General features: G+C 30.4%; 1 protein-coding gene and 2 pseudogenes across 1 annotated transcript; all 3 read left to right on the top strand.

The window, feature by feature from the left end:
* The first annotated feature begins 2,913 nt into the window (after positions 1-2,913).
* On the top strand, positions 2,914-4,407 carry LOC102663611 (P34 probable thiol protease-like; annotated as a pseudogene).
* A 1,117-nt stretch (positions 4,408-5,524) lies between these two features.
* LOC100790604 (P34 probable thiol protease-like) lies at positions 5,525-7,379 on the top strand (annotated as a pseudogene).
* A 4,061-nt stretch (positions 7,380-11,440) lies between these two features.
* On the top strand, positions 11,441-13,413 carry LOC100807034 (uncharacterized). Its single transcript, XM_003524156.5, has 2 exons — positions 11,441-11,842; positions 12,132-13,413. The coding sequence occupies exon 2, from the start codon at positions 12,190-12,192 to the stop codon at positions 12,715-12,717; it is 528 nt and encodes a 175-aa protein (XP_003524204.1). The 5' UTR covers positions 11,441-11,842; positions 12,132-12,189; the 3' UTR covers positions 12,718-13,413.
* Positions 13,414-20,852: the final 7,439 nt, after the last annotated feature.

The following is a 20,852-nucleotide window of genomic DNA, read 5'->3' as shown; positions in this document are numbered from 1 at the left end:
AATTATTTTCTTATTCAAAATGATTTTTTTATGCACAAGATTTTTGCTATCTGTAGAAAAAATAATTGATGGATTTGATTTAAATGATTTTCCATCTATTTTAGTATTTGTTATTTATGGTAGGTGTGCTGATTGTTTGTTTGTGACGTGGATACTTAATCATTGACTCTGGCAACGGACACAGTGCAGGTGCAGCTGATGTTTCTCACTACTTTTCTTTTCACTTGTGTTTAATTATAACAATGTATTGTCTGCTTCTAAGTACATATATGGTACTACAAAATATTACTTAACTACTTTAAATTGCTTATGAATAATTCTATATTGCTGATATAGTAAATGTTTTATTGAATAAAGAGTTTTAATTTTAAATTTAGGTCTACGATAATAGAATGTAATGATAATGTATTGTTGAGTTAGGAAAACAACCGGCGGAATTTAATTATTTAAATTTTGTGGCATTAAATTTATAAGATTCGCTAATGATTAGTGGTTCAAGAAAATGTCCCCACTATAGTATTTTATTAATAGAATTTAATCATGCTAATAATAATAGATTTCAATTTATTTATAATAATAATAATAATATTTTTCAATTTAATTTTAATATAATATCTGTGTGAAACGTTTTTACATTAATTTTTTATTTTATATTAAACATTAATACTTTAATCAATAAATTTAACTGTAAAAGAATTTTGATATTGTCAATTAGTCAAAAAAATTATCATTAGAGTAAGTTTACTAACTTCTATAAACTTACTAGAAAATAAGTGTAACTATAAAAGTTACTTTTTTTATAAAAGTTTTGAAAAAACATATTTATTATGATTTTTTACTAGTTAATAGTTTAAAAATTCATTACATTATTACCAATATATAGAAATGAAACTGAAATTTTGTGGGTATAAAAAGATAAAATTATTAATAAAGTATGGATTCTTTCTCGGCTGCTTTAAAACTTAAAAAAAGTATATACACGTGTTGATATTTTGTATAAAAAAACTATATACTTGATATATCTAATTAAGTATCTTGTAATTTTTTAAACAAAATCGACATTCAAATATATGAATAATAGCAAAAAAAGAAGAAGTATGTGGCTGTAATTTTCAAACGAGAAGATTTTTTATACTACAAACGCTAGTTGTTCCATTGCCATAGACATTATGATTGCATCTTACTTTTTGTACAAGAATTTTTTCGTATGATTGTTTTTTTGTTAAAATACATTTTCTTTGCCCTTGCAATGTTCCATCCATAATTTTGATCTTTCGTTTCTAAATCGAGACGAACATTAAACACTAAATCGGTAGGAAACTTGCTTTCTTTGTTTCATATTGTAAACATTATTAATCTTTTTTCGAATTATACAAATTTATAAATTAGATAAATTTTTTTAATATATAAATTGCTTTAATTTATTTTATTTATTTTTACATATTTACAAAGTAAACTATTTACCCAATAAACTAATAAGTAACAATCATTTATCTATTATTTATTAAACAAGGGCTTAGATTATTTTGCTAATGAACAACAAGGGCTTAGATTGTACGAGTACGATAAAAAGATTATTTATGGTTTTCAGGATTATTTTGGGGTCCCTTAATTTTAAAGTGGAATCATCATCATTCTTCATGGCCATGTGCCTCCTTTTCCTCTCCAAAATGCCTCCGAAAACTACTTGAACTCTTTCACCGTCATTGGTGCTCCAAATCTCACTATCTCATATAACGACTTCGACCCAATGAGAGTCACAACTCACAACATAAAAAGAGACAAACCAAAATAGATGTTTTTGGGTGTGGTAGCAACGAATGAATTTGGACTACGGTACGGGGTGTAGGAAGCAATGCCCTAAAAATTATGATATAGTTTTGTTGGGCCAAAAGGCCCATTAAAAGGACAATATCAATGAAATGGAGGGGGACAGGAGAGGTGCCCCATGGGCCATGATACATAAACAAAAAACAAACTCTTCTTCAGAAGAATTAGAAGATACGCAGTGCAGTGCAAAGAAGATGAAGGGGATTATTAGTGTCTTTAAGTAGATGTTGATAAAGTAAGCATGTTCTGTTTCAGTTATTCTGGTTATTAAGAGTTTTATTGTGATATGTTTTGTTTAATTTGGCGTTTCATTTTTTTTTTCTTTTTCTAGCCAAATAACCTTCGTGGCGCATTTTATTGTGTTAAATATTCATTTTATTTCATTAAAAAAATCATTTTGTTAGTGTTGATTTGGTGATTTGTTGATCTTTAATAGTTTGATAAGATTTTGTTGATGTAGTCATGTTCCCATTATTTTATACTCAGAAATTTCTAAATTTGATGTCATAGTTTTTGTTCTCTCAATTGTACCCTTCTATACCTATATAATATATTGTTATATATCTTATTTGCCTGATAAAAAAAATGCAGTACGTACTTGTATGTAAACAAAAGGTGTTTTATATATAGAGAGAGTCATTGTCTATTCTACTTTATTTTATCTTAAAATGATTCAAGCGCTAATTAAATGTTACAAACAGGTAGAATATTACACGTTTAACATCAATTGAATGTTTTTAAAATGGCTACGTACAAGTTGATTATATTCTATAGACAACCCACTTTGTATTAGCACAAAAATTACAGAAAGAGATAAATCTTAAAAGAAAGAAATCTATCTTCAATTTGATAACCCACAACAATAAAAATAAAACAAAAAAAATTAATTTAAAAATTAGTTCTTGTTATTTTAATGTGTGACACTCCCTTATAGCTATAGCTAGCTTGTAGGCCGAATCACAATTAAATACCGCAAATGCAAACCAAAAACATATCCACCACATATGTTAATTAGGATAATAATCATTATTGTATCCTAACAACGTACGTAGGATCTTCATCAGTCCTTACCCACTAATCATCATGACTTTCCTTTTGTTGCTTCTTTTCTCCCTCTTATATATGCATGTCTCTCTTCTTCTTCTTCTTCTTCTAGTTCCAACATCCCAAGTGTCCGTTACATATTGGACCTTGACCTAGCCAAGTTTACCGCACAGGAACATGTGTCAATACTATTCCAACTATGGAAGAAGGAGCATGGACGGGTCTACAAGAACCAAGAAGAAGAGGCAAAGAGACTTGACATTTTCCAAAACAATTTGAACTATATCAGGGACGTGAATGCAAACAGAAAATGACCCCACTCCCATCGTTTGGGGTTGAACTAGTTTGCTGAAATCACACCTGAAGAGTTCAGCAAAATATACTTGCAAGAACCCAAGGATGTGTCACTGCCCATCAACATGGCCAACAAGGACATAAAGAAGAAGGAGCAATATTCTTGCGACCATACACCTGCATCCTGGGATTGGAGCAAAATGGGTGTCATCACCGAAGCAAAGTACAAAGGACAATGTGGTACGTGTTTTTATTAAGAATCCTTCTGTTGAAAAATATTAATTTGGTTTCTTAATTCTCATTTTTAGCAGGAAAATACTTATTATTCATCTACTTTTTCTTCCATCCCTTTTTTACCATTTTTTTTTTGTCTATCTCTATTTATTTTTTATATATCGCAACCATTACTTTCTCTATCTACATTTTTCTTTCTTTCCATCTCTAATTATTTCCACCAAATCCATCGCATTTTGTAGTGTACGAATATCATCATTCTTTTCAATAAGCTTCTTATTCTTATACAAGATTTAAAAATATTCAATAATTTTCATTCTAATGATAGAATTCAACTTGAATTTTTAACTTATTTTTATTGAGTCTCATTTTATCTTTTCCCACACACAACAATTCAAATTTTGACTTGGGAAAATTATTTTTCCAATGATTAAGCAACCTTGCTTGTAGTCATTTATACAAGCAACTTATGTAAGCATTTTAAAGAATTCATTAATTTGTTCTAATAGTATTCTCAGGTCAGTTAACTACAAACAATTATGATTTCTTCAGGACACACATATTCTCCTTGATTCTCTTGAAATTGAACTCGTTATGTACCTTAATTTTACTGAATGGGGTGTGATTCTGTGTATGTTTAGGAGAAAAGAAAGGATAAAATGTCTTCGTCTGTGGACATGATTTTGATTATATTGTCATTTTAGATTCAGGGGAAGAAGGAGGCCAAGGTTTTCTTTTTTCTTTTTTTAAGGTTATCATGATTACGGTGGGGACTATTCAACAATATTACTTAATTATGATTATTATCTGTCTATAAACTTAACTGAGTATTTTAAGTAAGATTTTTTTCTGTTAATCATTGTTTTTCATCTAAAAAGACTTAAATATTCTTCCTTCACTATAAAAGCCAGAATTGTATCACATCATCTTGAATGCAGTGTCCATTATATGGACCACATTTGAGTACAAGGCCTGCAATATTGAATGATTTTTCGATTTTGCACGTGTGAGTGAGACAAAAAGTGCATGCAAGTAAATTAAGGATACTAATATTCCTTTCAATTTATATATGTCCTATTTTTTTTAAAAAAAAATATACATCACTATAGACATGCGTTATTATTGCTTTATGCTATATTTCTCTTTTGCCTGCTAATTAAATAACCTAATTGAGTGTAACAATTGCATATGAACCAAATGAAGGAAAGACTCATATGATCTAAACCGGAGACAAATAACAATCAAATGCGTCCAATTACCTAAACTTCAGACACACATTGCCGTCGGACTTATAAATAAATATATAGATTATTTTGAGAAAAAAATTAAAAACTCTAAAACTTATTTAACTTTGAAATAATTAATCAAGCTGATAAAAACACGCTTGCAATTGAAATCCAACCGGGTGCGGTAAGCTGCAATTTCACTTAATTACATTTTACCAAACCGAAACAAGTATGGTTATAGTGAAGCTAAAATTTGAAAAATGTCCTATTTCACATTCACATCAAATTAATTATAACTAAACATATAAAAACATCGTGATTCAAGCCCTAAAAGTCGAAATCAGATAGAATAGACGTTTAACGTTAATTGAATTTTTTTAAATGGGTATATACAAGTTTACTATTTTATATATAATGAAAAATCATTGTGTTAGCACAAAACTTAGAGATAAATTTTAAATATAGAAAGAGAATTATATCCAATTTCATAATCCAAAATAATCAAAAGAATATCTGGCTAGACTGGCTTTGGCACTGCCTGCTGCATAATGAAAATTCATATGAAAAGAATACGAAAGTTCTAGTTTAAAAATAAAAAAAGTTGGGAACTGTCACTCCACTCCTGCATGTTTGTAAGCCAAATCATAAGAGTGGTGCTATTTAGAGACCCCTCTATTTTAAACACCCCATTTACATCTCATTTCTTTTTATCTATATTTTTCTCACATTATATATCACCTATTCTACTTATATTTTTTTTCTCTCTTAATTTTCTCTTTTCTCTCACTAAGCATTTGGGTGTCCAAATTAAATATATTTTTCCAAATCACAATTCAATTACGTATCAGAAATTAATTTACACCAAATACATAACTACGGGGGAACTTCTTCAGTCATTACTAGCTAGCTCACTAATCACTATATATACGAGATGGTACAAGTGAAGTGACCATATCTTAATTTCAAGCCATAAAAACTTTCCATCAAGTTATGGGTTTCCTTGTGTTGCTTCTTTTCTCCCTCTTAGGTCTCTCTTCTAGTTCCAGCATATCTCATCGTTCCATATTGGACCTTGACCTAGCCAAGTTCACCACACAGAAACAGGTGTCTTCACTGTTCCAACCATGGAAGAGTAAGCACGGACGGGTCTACCATAACCAAGAAGAATAGGCAAAGAGACCTGAGATTTTCAAGAATAACTTGAACTGTATCAGGGACATGAATGCAAACAGAAAATCACCCCACTCTCATCGTTTGGGATTGAACAAGTTTGCTGACATCACTCCTCAAGAGTTCAGCAAAAAGTATTTGCAAGCTCCCAAGGATGTGCCACGACACATCAACATGGCCGACAAGGAATTGAAGGAGGAACAGCATTCTTGTGACCATCCACCTGCATCCTGGGATTGGAGGGAAAAGGGTGTCATCACGGATGTAAAGCACCAAGGCTTGTGTGGTACGTGCATGAAACCATTGTTTTTAGTACGTAATTACTAATTATTAACACTAGTATTTTTTTTTCTCTCTTTGAAAATGACTTGTGGAGTGTGAAACCATTTTGATAGGGAGTGGGTGGGCATTTTCTGCCACGGGAGCCATTGAAGCGGTACATGCAATAGCAACAGGAGACCTTGTAGCCTTTCTGAACAAGAACTCGTAGATTGTGTGGAAAGCGAAGGTTGTTCCAGTGGATGGCCCGATGATTCGTTCGTATGGGTTTTAGAACATGGTGGGATTGCCACTGATGCTGATTATCCTTACAGAGCTAAAGAGTGTAGATACAAAGCCAATAAGGTCTGTGAATATATAGCTGAATATGCATGCATGCAATTCCTTTTGATTAATTTAACCCTTCATCTCTTTGTTTTGTGCACTTTTTTTTCTTTCTGGGAGTAGATACAAGACAAGGTTACAATTGACGGATATGACATTATAAGAATGCCATATGAGAGTACAGAATCAGAGAGAGAGAAAGCGTTCTTATGCGCCATCCTTGAGCAACCAATTAGTGTCTCCAAGTGTTATCTTACATTTTATACAGACAAAAAAATTAATAAACTAATAAAAAAGAATAATAATTTTATATAACTAACTTTAATTATTAAATAGATGAAAAAAATATTAATATTATATTAAAAAATTAAAGTGATATTTATTAAAGATATTAATGAAAAAATAATTAAAATTACATTAAAAAGTTAAATATAATGCTTAATGGGACTAATTTTTTTCTCAAATATCACACTCCTTCTATAATAGAGCTAGTAATTGCTAACAGTAATATATACAGTATCTTACTATTTGGGAAATATTATATCATTATTATACTATTATTGTTATTGATTTGTGCAGGGAATTTATGGTGGAGGAAACTGTTCAAAGTATTGGGTTAATCACTTTGTTTTACTTGTGGGATATGGTTCAGCTGATGGTGTAGATTACTGGATAGCGAAAAATTCATGGGGGGAAGATTGGGGAAAAGATGGTTACATTTGGATCCAAAGAAACACGGGTAATTTCTCAGGAGTGTGTGGGATGAATTATTTTCCTGTTTATCCAACTAAGAAGAAATCAGAAACACTGGTGTCTGCTGGCATTAAAGCTCATAGAAGAGTGGATCACTCTCCCCTTTGAGCCGTGAAGGTTCAATCAACGAGTGTTTGTTTTCTTAGAGACAAGCATCGGACGTATGTATGATATGATTCTGTGTGACCATAGTCTTCCACGTTGTACTAATGTCAAAGGCAAAAATAAAACACAGAACAAGTTTTTCTTCAAATAATGTGAAGGTAGAAAATGGAACCATGCCTCTGTTGCATGTGATTCAAAATATTCGCAGATGTTTTTTTCTTTGCTTCAAGCCTTTTTCTTCAACATGCATGCTTCATCATTGTATTTTTCTTTATAGTAGTATATATATACTATATACTATATAGCGCATTGAATTAATTAAAAAGAAAACATAGTTCAAGGAGTATTCTAATTTGTATATAACTAAGTCAAATAAAAAATAAAAATAAAAACAAGTTACAGGATCTAAAAAGCAATCAGAAAAATAATATATATTGATCACTGGAATAAATTTTTGTTTCACGCAATTTAAATAGACTTACGGTTTACCAAAAAAGTGAACTAAAATAGATGTATATATAGGAGATGTTAATTAATTATTAGGTAAAATACCTGTATAATCAATACAAACATATATACATTTCATGCCAAATTTGATTTGACATTGGCCAAGATAAAGCGATCGATGACTATCTTCCTCGCTCCCACAAATAGCATAACATACAAAATATATTCTGCACCTAAAAGGCTAAAACAATACTTCTTTCTTACATTAACAACCTATCTAAACAAAGATCAATTTAATGCTAAGAAAATGTAGAAACATATCACATTCTTTAAATTAAAGAACGACGCTGTTAGAAAGATTATACTTTTTCATAGAATTTTTTATTCATGTATTTATTTGTGCGATGCTTATGTCAACAGTAAACTTGACAACATAAAATTCTCTGTTTACATTGGCGTAAACAAATAAAAAAATGCACTATCCTTTTGTTGGTTGACATTAAAGTGAATGGAAATAAAATAAATGCAAAGAAGGAAAATGACAATATCCATCACTAGATTCGGTACAAAATTTGGATTCAACGTTGATAAAATAAATTTTAAATAGAATTGATTTTGTAAAATTGATTTTAAAATAATATAATTTGTTTAAATATTTTATTATAAAATTAAATTAAGAATAAAATTCAGTATAAAATTTTGAATCCATCAAAATTGTTTTACCCCTGAATCAATTTTGGGTCAAAAATTAATTTTTAATCATTTTCTAACGTGGAATGAAACATGAAAAAATTATCCAAAATCAATTTTAAATTCAATTAATTTTCCAATACCAAACCAAACAGCACTTGCTAATACCATACCGGAAAGGAAACAATGGGAACGGGAAAAAATGAAACTTAAAAAAAGTACTTTGAGAAAATGAAGGAGAAAGAAGTTTTCATTAAAACAAAAAAATCATCATCATATTACAAATGATATAAATGTTATTTAATGTAATTAGATTTTCTTCTTACTTTCGTTTATGATCAAACAATAGAAAAATATTTTTTTTCTTAAAAAAAACTTCTCTTTAATATAACAATAATGCAAAATAGAAAATTCGTCCTTTTTATTCTCATTTGCACTTTTATTTTATTTTTTTATTTTGTTATTTTTATTTTTATCATTTTTCAATTTGTTTGTTTCATTTGGTAACTACTGTAATTTTAACATTTGATTCTCCTGTACGATCTTGTGTTAATCCCACAAGCTTTCATCCTTTACTCGGTTATGAGACTAATCTTTAATTAATTGAAGACTTAGTCACAAAATTCATTACTTCTCTCCAAAGATATATTTTGTAGGAATTGAATTAAATTCAGGTCTTTTTCCATAAATTGAATGTGTCTTATCAAACAAGTTACGTCAATTGCATTTTTTTTTTCTTCATTACTTTGGATTTTATATTGTTACACGTTTAAAATGAATTTAAAAAACAAATTATCTGCTGAATAAAATTCATTTAAAAGAAACACGTGGCCCATTATTAAAAAAACTCCAAACTGAAATAACTCTCTTAAGCCCAAACCCGATCAATAGGATAAATTAAAATCTAGTCCATAAAAAACAAACACAAAAGTTGGACCCAAAAAGAGAATCATAGGAATGAGATAACGGAAAAGTCCAAAAAAATCATAGTTAATAAAAAAAGGAATAATTTATTCACGTCTTCCTTTTTTCTTTATCTCTTCAGCTTATTGTAAAATCATTGCAAACAGAGAGCAACACTGCAATTTTTTTGGACAAAAAGATGCTTTATGTAAATGTGTACTGCTTTTAGTTATCCTGGCACACTGACATAATGGAGGAGACTCTTTGTGACATAGGTTAGCACTTTATAATACCTCTGGATTATTTGTTTGCTTGTTTTAACAAATTTCTGCAATTCATTCATCAGTGTATGTAAACTAGTATGAACCAAATTATAGCAGCGTTATTAGACTGAATATTAGTTGTGAATTTCAAGGAATATTTTTTTTAATTTCGTATGAGAGTAGATGTCAAATTCAAAGGTTAATATGACAATAAGTTTAGTAATTAAAGGACTTACAAGTTTTCATATTTAACCTTAAACTCTTCAAAATAGTCTTTGTATACATATATAGACTTTAAACTCTTCAAAGTTATCGTAGAAGACTTAATGAACAGATTAACTTAATTGAATGACAGACTACACTTTGAGAAACTATTTTGTTTTTCATTTCATTAATGGAGGAATTAACATATCTATGTGATATACAAGTCTCCTAAGATATAATATGTTCACCCCAACATGATTAAGACTTCGCCATGTGCTAAGAATATTTATAATACCTATACCGAGACTTCAATGCAACACTCAAGTCAGGTTGGTCATTAATATGTTATGTAAGAATAGAACTCTCACACACAAGTTGATAACCTTCCTCATCTTTCCTTGCAACCGTCACTCAGGATCTCCCCTAAGGACGTGGTGGGTCCTTACATTGTCGACCTGTCTCTGAGCTCCTAAACCGTACAGTATAAGACTATAAGTATAACATTTTTTTTATCGCATAATAAAACGAAGTTAACTTGGCCTCCAAATTTGGATGACACGGAGCAAATAGAATATCAAAGCCCAGCTTTGGACCCTCCCTCAGTGCTTCACATGATGCCCACTAACATCTACATCTGCACTTATTTAAAGAGCGGGCCACATTATGGATGTGACTTAACTCAAATTAATAGGTAATTAAATACTTTTAACTGCATCTCTTCTTTTGGCCAATTCTCGCAAGGCTTGGCTAATGGCTATTAATTAAAAAGTTCCATAATGCAACAAGACATATACTAAATCATATCATCAATCACCCCTAAATTACTTCCTAGCTTTCCCTAATAGATTAGGACAATCACTTTCTTTGATGTCATTATCTTAATTTTGAATACAAGTTTGTTTTTTTTTTTTTTACTTAAAGCCTCTTTGAAGTTTGAGCTACCACTCTTTACATAACAAGGAATAAAACATACACCATCCAATGCCAATTTGGCGACATTCATGATAAAAATAACATGTTTGTGAGTGTGTCTGTGTCATTCAGTTTCAGTTAGTTGACTCTCTTTAAAAGAGAACTATGATATTCGAAGTTGAAATCTTAACGCTTATAATTTATAAACTTTGAACAATTAGGAAAGGAGAGCAACATCTCTTGTCGTATAGTAGTTTACTAGTATAGATATTAGGTATCTTTCTGAGGTACATAGGTGGTACTGCCATAATTTTGATTTGAGCTGTGTCGTTAACTTTTGCATGGATCCCATATGAGTTATTATAGAGTGACAATCTGTGTACACAATACCTAATAATCATTATCTCATTACCTATCTAAGAAAGTGATTACTAGTGAAGCTGCGGCCCCAAAGAGAGTTTTGCACTACTGTACAGATAATGTTTATGCCTTACCATCATTACCTCATCAATATCAAATATGGTAATGGTACTAATGGACAGAATAGAAAAGTAGGTGTACTTGACTTTAATTCAATGTATAGTGTATGATAGATGGCAAAAATGGTGAAATTCCATGTATGAAAAGAAAGAAAACGAAACGGATAAAAGCAGTTTGGAAGGGTTGCACTTGGAGATGTGGCTAGTAGACAAACACATTGGCCATAGTCAAAGCACTTCACAAACCTAAAAGCCATTACACTTCACTTTCCAATGAAAACCACAATCCACATGCTCTTGCTTGGGGATATTGAACGATCACGAACTCTCCTACCTCCTCTACGCTGTACCCCATTTCCCAGCTAGCGCTCATACTCCCATTTCACTCCAAACCAAAACACATTCTCTTTCTCTCATTGACTGACCCTACTTCACCACCCTTCTCAACCAAACTTTAGCGTTAAATAATTAATAATTAATATTGTTCATTCAGGGGTCTACAAGTGCCAACTTTTTATTGAGACAAGTATGTGTTTTCATGACACATTCAAAAGGGGTTCTAAGTTTTTGATTGCTGAGAAGTCCCATCGTTTAATATACCATTGGTATCCCAATCTTTCAGTCCTCCCGACCTAATATTATTGAACTCAGTAAAGGGAAGAGAGTGTTAGCTCGAGGGATGAGGGTAGGGTCCCTAAATTATGTATCAAAAGCCAAACTACAGGGTGTTAAGCAATTATTCACGCCATGAATTTTCTCCCAACCTAGCAACGAAAATATTCCTCCCACCTATTCAAAAGCAGCAAACCAAAAATTAACAAATTTCAAAAATAGGGCGAAATCTTTTATATATATATAATTCTTATCGATTAGATTAGAATATTTTTATTTCTGAGTTTATTAACCATATTCTTAGCACATTTATTATTTACTATTAATTTTTATTTAAATTATCTTTGTTTCCTCCCCCACAGTATATTATTTACTCCTCCTGGAGACACCAATGCTAAAAAAGGGAGGGAAGAAAAAGCCATGAGAAACTGCATAAGGTGCTGCATCTCTTGCATCCTCCCATGTGGGGCTCTCGACGTGATCCGCATAGTGCACTCCAATGGCAGAGTAGAAGAAATCGGTGGCACCATCAAGGCCAGTGATGTTATGAAGGCACACCCCAAACACGTCCTCAAGAAGCCGTGCTCCTCCGCCGCGGATGCCGCCGAAGGCGGCGTCGGCGGTGGGGTCCCAAAGATCGTGGTGGTGCCACCCGACGCAGAGCTCCAACGTGGGAAGATTTACTTCCTCATGCCACTCCCTCCTTCTCCTCCACAAGAGAAGAACCAGCAGAGGAGGAAGAAGAAGAAGAAGGAACACAGAGAGAGAACAAGGAACAACACCAACGTGTCCACGACTATGTCTATGACTAGCTTGCTTGTCTCTGATCGCTACTTGAATGATATACTCTCAGAGAAGGTGTCAACGCAAAGAGACAGAAGAAGAGGGCGTGTTGCTGTGTGGAGGCCTCACTTGGAGAGCATTTCTGAGTCACCTCCTCATATGTAACAATTCTTCTTCTTCTTCTTCTTCTTTCTTCACAAGTCACAACCTTTGCCTAAGGGTCATGTCATGTCCATATAGTTTATATGATAATCCTCATATAGGCTTCCAACCCCATTTTTTCAAAATATGTAGAGAGAAAATAAATAATTTCCTCTTTTTTTAATACTTTACTCTGCTTCTGCAAAGGTTGCTGTGTACATAAGGTTGTCCATATAATATGAGGTTTGTAATTAACCAGTTGGAGAGTTTAAGTTATATTTAGACCATAATTGAGTATGTTTTCGTCAAGGTTTTATAAAACGGTCTGCGACACAACACGTCAAGGTTTTAAGGTTTCTGTGGTAGTAAAATATTCTGTATCGGCTACATTTATCTGAAATTTTCTGTAATATTAAAGATCGCAACAAAACTCTAACCGTAATTTAAAACCTTGGTTTTAGATAGCAATTTTTTTTTTGAGATTTTATGGTCGTGCTACAATTAGTGGGGAATGAAATTGATCAGACGGTATTATAATTTTGTAATTTTCTGGAAGAGGTGAAACAAGCGAAGAAGTTTGTAATGGGTTTCAATTTTTTTTGCCTTTAATTGTTGAAGCTCGGAATTTAGAATAGTACACGCACAAAGATAAGCTATGATTGAGATGCAGATAGAACGATCCTACTCCTACTGTGTCACTGTAATATGTGTAATTCTGTATTGGATCATAATGGAAGGTGATTACGACATGATAGATATTATGCTTTTGCCAGGCACTTGAGTTTTTTTATTTATCATTATTTCTATTGATTCACTTGGGAAAATGATATAGTAGTTCGTCAGTGTCAGCCATCCTTTAAGGAGAGAGAGTGTGACATAATGCTACAATCACTTTCTATGAAGTACTGAGATGTGATTATAATAGAATTCCTTCAAGTTGATAACTTTTCCTCCTTTTTTCTGAACTGGGAAAAAATAAGAAATTCTTTTGGACCCCCAAATGGGGGAGGACAGATTCATTCATCAGTGTCTAATCTATGCAGTGCAAAGTCATGTTGTACTTCACCCCACTACAAACAAGTGAGGGGAAAAACAAGTGAGGTTAGATGAAGAAAAGGCCAAAGAGATAAATTTGTGATAAAAAGAATTGAAAGTCCCCACATTGCTTTCCCATTATATTCTAATAATGCATTAATGTTATGCTAAGTTTGCATAAATTAGCAGGATATGGCTTTAGTTTAAGCATCTTATTCTTTTGGGTATGTTTATGATTGGGAAATGGTTTGGTTAGTGGCACTGGCATCATGCAAAGGTTATTAACACAGTAGCCTTTGACCTCTGGGATTGGCTGGATGGCGAGAGCCTTGAGCAAAGCTCTATTATAGTTTATTTCTGGTTCTGATTCTCCTTTTCTTATCCAAGAGCATTTATGTTTTTTATTTACTTGAATGTTCCACCATCAGTGGCGAATAAAATGTAGACAAAGTAGTTAGTGTGTAGATTACAAAAGTTATGCAGAGTAGTAAGTTAATGTGTAGATTAATAATGTAAACTTTCTACGTTATTGTTATTATATACTACTGGAAAACGGCGTGCGACAATTAAATCTTTGATCGACTAAAAGAATTTTTCCTGTTTATCTCATGATATGTCAGTGTTATCATTGTGGTTCGGGTGAAAATAAGCATTTTCTTGTTCTCCAAACCATAGAATTTATTACTAGAATTTTATATAGTATTTATCTGTCGTGCCTTTTCTTATATAGAAATAAATTGACATGGAAACAACTAAATAACGACAATACTTTTATCCTGTGTTTGGATGAGAAAATTTTAAATTTTGAAAAATTTTAAATTTTTAAGAATTTTAAATATTTTAATTGAAATTCTTTTATTTTTAAAATTTTATATTTGGATAAAAAAAAATTAAAATTGCGAGGAGGAAAGAAAATAAATGCAAAGAGAAGAGAATATATGGTTGGTGTGCTTCCAAAGAAAAGAATATTGATGCGGTATGGAAAGTCACATGAGAGGTGAAACACGACGACACCATCATACTTGACCGCGACGGCATTCAGTCAACGGTGCAAGGCATGGTCCAGACCCTCCGCGTCGATGATCACCTCCACCGCGTGATAGGTAGTGACGGCTGCTCCCCTGACTAGCGGGTACAATTCCACCGCGTGAGCTCAGATGGTGTTTCTTAGAGAGAAGATGATCATTGGTGTGAGGGAAGAGTCGCGAGTTTGAGAACGAGATTTAGAAAAATTTTAGGTGGAAGAGAAGATGATGGTTATAAAGAAAATGCACAAACATTTTTTGAAGTATCAAGAAGAAAATTTTAATTTCTCATCTTTTAAGAAGAAAATTAAATTTTCACATTTTTAGTTGTTTAAAATTTTGTTTTAAAATTTAAAAAATTTAAATTCTTCATAAAAGAATATCCAAACAATTTTAGATTAAAGAAATTTAAATTCTCTAGTAAATTATTTTCCTCAGTTAAAATTTTATATCCAAACATATTCTTAGGGTTAATTAAGTTTCTAGTTTTTTTAATTTTTTAGATTTTAATTTTTAGTTATTAAAAAAATTATGTAATTTTTAGTCTTAATTTTTTGTCCGCATTTTTTGTTCTTCTAAATATTTTTGGTTATTTTTAGTCTCTTGTTCATTTTTATGGTTTGAAATTAATATTTATTTTATCAATTTTTAATTCCTAATTTATTTTATATTTAAAATTATTTTTGAACAATAAAAATAATGAAAAATTAAAAATGGACGAACAGTTTTAAAAGACTAAAAACAAATACAAAAAATTAGTAAAAGATTAAAAATTGTCAAAAATATTTTGAAAACTAAAAATTATAATATAAAAATTTAAAAGATTAAAAACTTAATTAATCCGATTAATTACATAAAATTTGAGAAGAAGTGGAAGAGAAAAAAGTATCTAAAAAAAGATAACAATATACTGTACTTTTTAATATATATTCTTCTAATCACATCCTCTATAAAGTACATTATAAAAATAACTTATATTTTTACCTTCTGAAAAAGCTAACAATATAGTTGGAATTTAGAATAAAAATATAATTTTTTTTTTAGTTTCATCACTTATTATTTATTGAGTTATTTTTTCTCTGATGTAGTTTTGAATAAATTCTAACCATTAGAAATAATGTGTTATTACGATCTTCAAAGTATTTTTATGTTGTTTTATTAGAAAGAGAAATAGAGAAAATAAAAAACAAAGCCTAAAGAAAAAAAAAATCTCCTTTCACAAGAAGATAAAAAAATGTGAGACCCACTCAAAATTACAATTTTAACCTTGTTGATTAGCCTGCCGCTACCTCACAAAATTTAGACGTATTAATAATAAAATGTATTTTTACAAGAAAACTTTATTTTCTTTCGCTTCACTTTTTTATCCAACAAAACATGTAAGACAAAACTAATGTTTTATTTCTATTTTACTTCTTACTGATTTTATCCTTTCTAAAACTCTACTCAAGTAAATTATAAAAATTAATCTATAAATTAATATATTAAACTTAATCATTAAAAAATATAATGTTTTGCTTTTAAATTTAATCAATAAAAAAATATAATGTTTTTCTTTTAAATAAACTGTAAATTAAAATTAAGAAAAGTTGAAAAAATTCTCACAGTGAAGGAGTTTGATTAAGACCTTAAATTCAGAGTTTATATATGTTTCTATAGCCAAAGGCAAAGCCACTTCATTGATACATAATCAATTGCCCCTTCAAGAAATAATATATCATACTTTAAAGCTATAAGGTGAGAAAGACAAGCGTATAGTGTGTGCTTCTTTTTTTTTTTTTTTTTGATAAAGAGGGTATAGTGTGTGCTTTAAAAACTCAGACTATAGGTCTTCTTATATCATAATCAAGATAAAGACTAATTTCTAATCTTGTCACATATCTTGTGATTAATGAATGAAATAAAACATGTTCATAGAACAATTTCCGGTATCATGCCACTAATAATCTATAAATCATTTTTTTAATAAATACTTCCACCAACTAAGGAGATCGATAACACCATGGAGTTTTGTTTCTTCGTAACTCAAACTAATTAAGTTATACTTAATTTTGCTTTACACTATGAATCCATGGTCAGATTTAACAGTTGTACTAAATTTAATGGTGGTATGAACTAAACACAAACTAAAATCAAAATGTATTGTCTCTTACGCACACAAAAAAGATACATATACGAAAAATGAAGAAATATGAAAATTTAGCAGCCATGGTCCCATTAAGATCAAGATAACTAACTACATTCCTAATTTCATTACGTAGTAAGTCAAGTACAAATTTTATATCTATTTTCTCTACATTAATTTTTATATCAAGTCCTACTCATTAAATGTCCTGTAGAAAGAAAATAAACATAAACCTATCACGTAAAATTTAAATATGAAAACATCCATTTTTCAAATAAATTTCACATCACTTCACTGTGTCTCTTTCTTATTCCCTCTTTTCTCCAATAGCTGGGAAGAATGCAGGATACGGGATAACAAAAGAAGAGCTCTTAAGGATTTGGCAACTTTTTCAAAGAGGGCGACCACTAAGATTGGGTGGATTCTTATAATTAAAAAATCAAAAATGAAAAGGTGAAAAAGTATTTTTTTTTTTCTTCCTCTTGTGCTTTTTGTGGTGCAGAATGTAAGGAATCGAAAAAATACAGAAAAATGCAATCATAGATGCAAGCGGCGCCTCACTTTTACATCGATAATTATTAAGATTGAACCTAAATGGATAGTCAAATATTAATTTCTTTCAAGGGTAGAAATTACTTAAATGAATTTTATCTTTCTCAACAAAATATATATTTTTTTTTTACAAAACTCGAATCATGAAATTTCATTCATAATAAATTGGAAGATAGAATATGTTGATAAACTTTGAATCTAGCATAAATTGTGGCCACTTTTACGAGTAAGTGGGATTTAATTCACCAAACATTTCCATTGCGTATTGATTAAAATATTCTCATGTGCTTAAAATCAAACTAAACAATTTTTAATTATTATAAAACGAACCAAAATAATCAAATCGGAAATTAGAAAAATTATATATTTTTATTACGATTTGATTCGATATTTAGTTTTTATTGTAAAAAAACAAATCAAACTAAACTGTACATTGTTTATATTAATTTTTCTCTTATACCCCCCATTTAATTAAAGTCTCAATCCTATACTGGGAGGGCATTTTGACAACACATAACTAATTGTGTGTGAATAATTTGTAATGTACTTTTTTTTCATATGAGATTCATAATATAGTTATTAACAATTAGTTATTAAAATTTACATCATGTCAATTTTTTTGTTAATTGTATAAAAAAAAATTATTTTAAAAAAAATTAAAAAATTAATTCAAACCAAACTATAAAATAACTGATTTAATTTGGTTTAGATTTGACAATGTATTTAAACTAAATCGAAACACATTATTTTCCTTTTTTCATTAAAATTTCTTCCTTATTCTCATTTCAAGTTTCAACCAAACAAAATATCTAATTTAAATCTATCCCCTCTCTTCCTCTCAACCTTTGAATCAAACAGTCCCCCAACGTACTGTATTAGATATATGAGATTCTGATGAGAAGTTTCAAAGTTTATAAAATCTAGAGCTCTCAAAGAACAAATTTTCTTGATAGAGTTGTCCCGAGTTCTTGTTAGTAATGATGAGGCTTATGGAATTGGCTTGAGGTGTCGGTGCTGGAACAAAACATAATCAACATAGAGGAAGAGAGCAATTTGATAGTATGAAAAACAAATTGGAAGACACAAAAGTTCCAGGTTTTGCATGAGGATTGACGTGATTTAAAGGTGGGACGACGTCCAATTCAGGTGATAACCTGCCTAGAAAATTTAATTTATATGTCAAAAGATCTAATTGGAGGGATAGGATAGGGAATAGGGAGTGATGACAGATGATTTTTATGCAGACATTTGAAGTATCTACAATTTATCTTGAGTCCTTTACATTTTTTACAAAATTAATAAATTAATATTTTTCGGAAAAAAAATCTTTTTCTCAAAAAAGTTATGTTTGTGTTGTTATGGTAGAGCGTTATATAATGGAAGATTTTTCTTGGGATATTATATATGAATTCTTGAATCTATTGAAATGCGGTTAGTACTCTAATATGAACTCTGACAAATAATTGAACCCCCAAAGATGTGATGGATTTTGCATTCTCACGTGTCTTCTATACTAATCAAGTTAATGTAGTAATTTGTAGAGTAGATCCTTCTTTTAATCCCTTGATACAAGTCAAGTTCTATCAGGTCTCGTGTTATTAACTCCCCCTCCCCAAAAGTTATATAAATAGATGTAAATCCTCTACAGTTGTTATTAACTGCCCTCCCCCAAAAGTTGAGTTATCATATTCGTATGAAACATCCATTAATTTTATTAATAATTAATTTCGTTCAAAAAAAACTGACGGATAGAGATACGGAGGGAATATTGAGTTTGGGCTAATATTACTCTGAATTTGTTCCAAAACAGGGTGTAAAGAAGGTTGGAAATTGTCCTGGCATGATAATTGGCTAATATTACTCTGAAACATTCCTTGTCTGGATTATTTCAAATTTCAAAAGATAAAAATGTGTAGCATACGTGGGAGTGGTGAAAAAATGATATGACGTTTGGGCTTGTAAATTGAGGTGGAGGAGTTTTTTGGTCTAGGAAAAACCTACACTAATTATTAAAGGTGTTTATGTAATTATGTCCCTGTTAAATTCAATCTCCCTATATATTTAAGGAAAGGGCAGATGCATGGGTTTGGAAATTAGGTTGGATCTGTGTACAGGTTCCTTCGGAATTAGTAATCTCTAATTACCGATTTTGATATTTTCTAAAGTTTCTGGAAATGTCTTGTTCCTCAAAAGGTTCTTACCTTCTCATGCCAACTTCTCTTAGATATATTGCCAACAAAAAGGGGATTATTTAGAAGAAATAATGTCATTAGTAGTCATGGAACTAAATGATATGCATTATGTAACCATCTTTTTTTGCTTGAGTACAGCTCGTTTAGTGGTGTCATTTGCGAGTCGTACATAATGAAAATTTATTTAATGATTTGGTTATTTTGATTTGCTTAGTGTTCAGGATATCATTGAGGTTGCAACTTGGTCATGATTTATTAGCAAAATTATGTGAGAATAATGTATTCTTCTCTTTTTGGTGTACAAATATGGTTGAATGTACTAAAATTGAGTCTTGTAGGCTTCAAAGTTTCCTTCAAGTATTTAATAGTTGGTATACTCTCTCCGTTTTCATAATATGATGTTTAAGGTTTTTCATAAATATCAAAGGAATGTAATTAATTTGTTGGATTTTAAAGGGTTCATCGCAATGTGGATTGCAGCACATTCCAGATAGAATTTTTATCTGTGCGCTGGATGCTCAATCAAAATATATCTATCCTGATTTTAATTTTCTTTTGTTATCCTTTGAGTTTTCTCAAATAAAAAGGACCTGGTAAAATGTTTTCTAGTGAGGATTGTTCGGTGATTCAATCTGAAGTTATGGCTGACTTGCTGATTTTTTCGTTATTTGTTGGTGTCTAACATGACATTTTTTTGTCATTTTTATCCTCTTCTTTATGACTACCAATATTAAAATGTATGATGGTTTAAATTAGTTATGTATTTTAAATTTATGATTTTATAATGTCACATAAATTTAAGAATTTTATATAAAAATTTATTTCAATATTAAGGTTTCTGAAGTGTTTAATAATTTCCCTTGATTATTGATTTGAAAAGTATGTTTTTAATTGACAAAAATAGTAAGCAATGATACTTATATAAAAAATGATGTATCAAATACGTGCTCCAACAACAAGTTTTGTTAAATGCAATTTATTTTTAAGCAACTTGTACAAATAACCCCATTGTAGATTCTTTAAGTAGAGTAAGAAAAATCAATTATATTCATTCAAATAAAGTTTTCTTAAAATTAAAAACATAGGTTCAATTTGTAAGAAATTAACATAGGTTTCATTTTCACACAATATATTCTTGAGAGAACGTAAAGAACTAAAATCTTCAACAAAAAATTAGTCTCATATTCGGCAAAGATAATTATAGAAGGATATATTCAAATCCTATCAGAG

Source organism: Glycine max, chromosome 5, assembly GCF_000004515.6.
Source record: "Glycine max cultivar Williams 82 chromosome 5, Glycine_max_v4.0, whole genome shotgun sequence".
Taxonomy (NCBI): Eukaryota; Viridiplantae; Streptophyta; class Magnoliopsida; order Fabales; family Fabaceae; genus Glycine; species Glycine max.
Note: the sequence above shows the minus strand (reverse complement) of the source record. Positions and strands in the feature narration are given on the sequence as shown.

What these genes read in the sequence shown, in the direction of transcription:
- LOC100807034 (XM_003524156.5), top strand. Translation starts at nt 12,190, where the DNA reads ATGAGAAACTGCATAAGGTGCTGCATCTCTTGCATCCTCCCATGTGGG.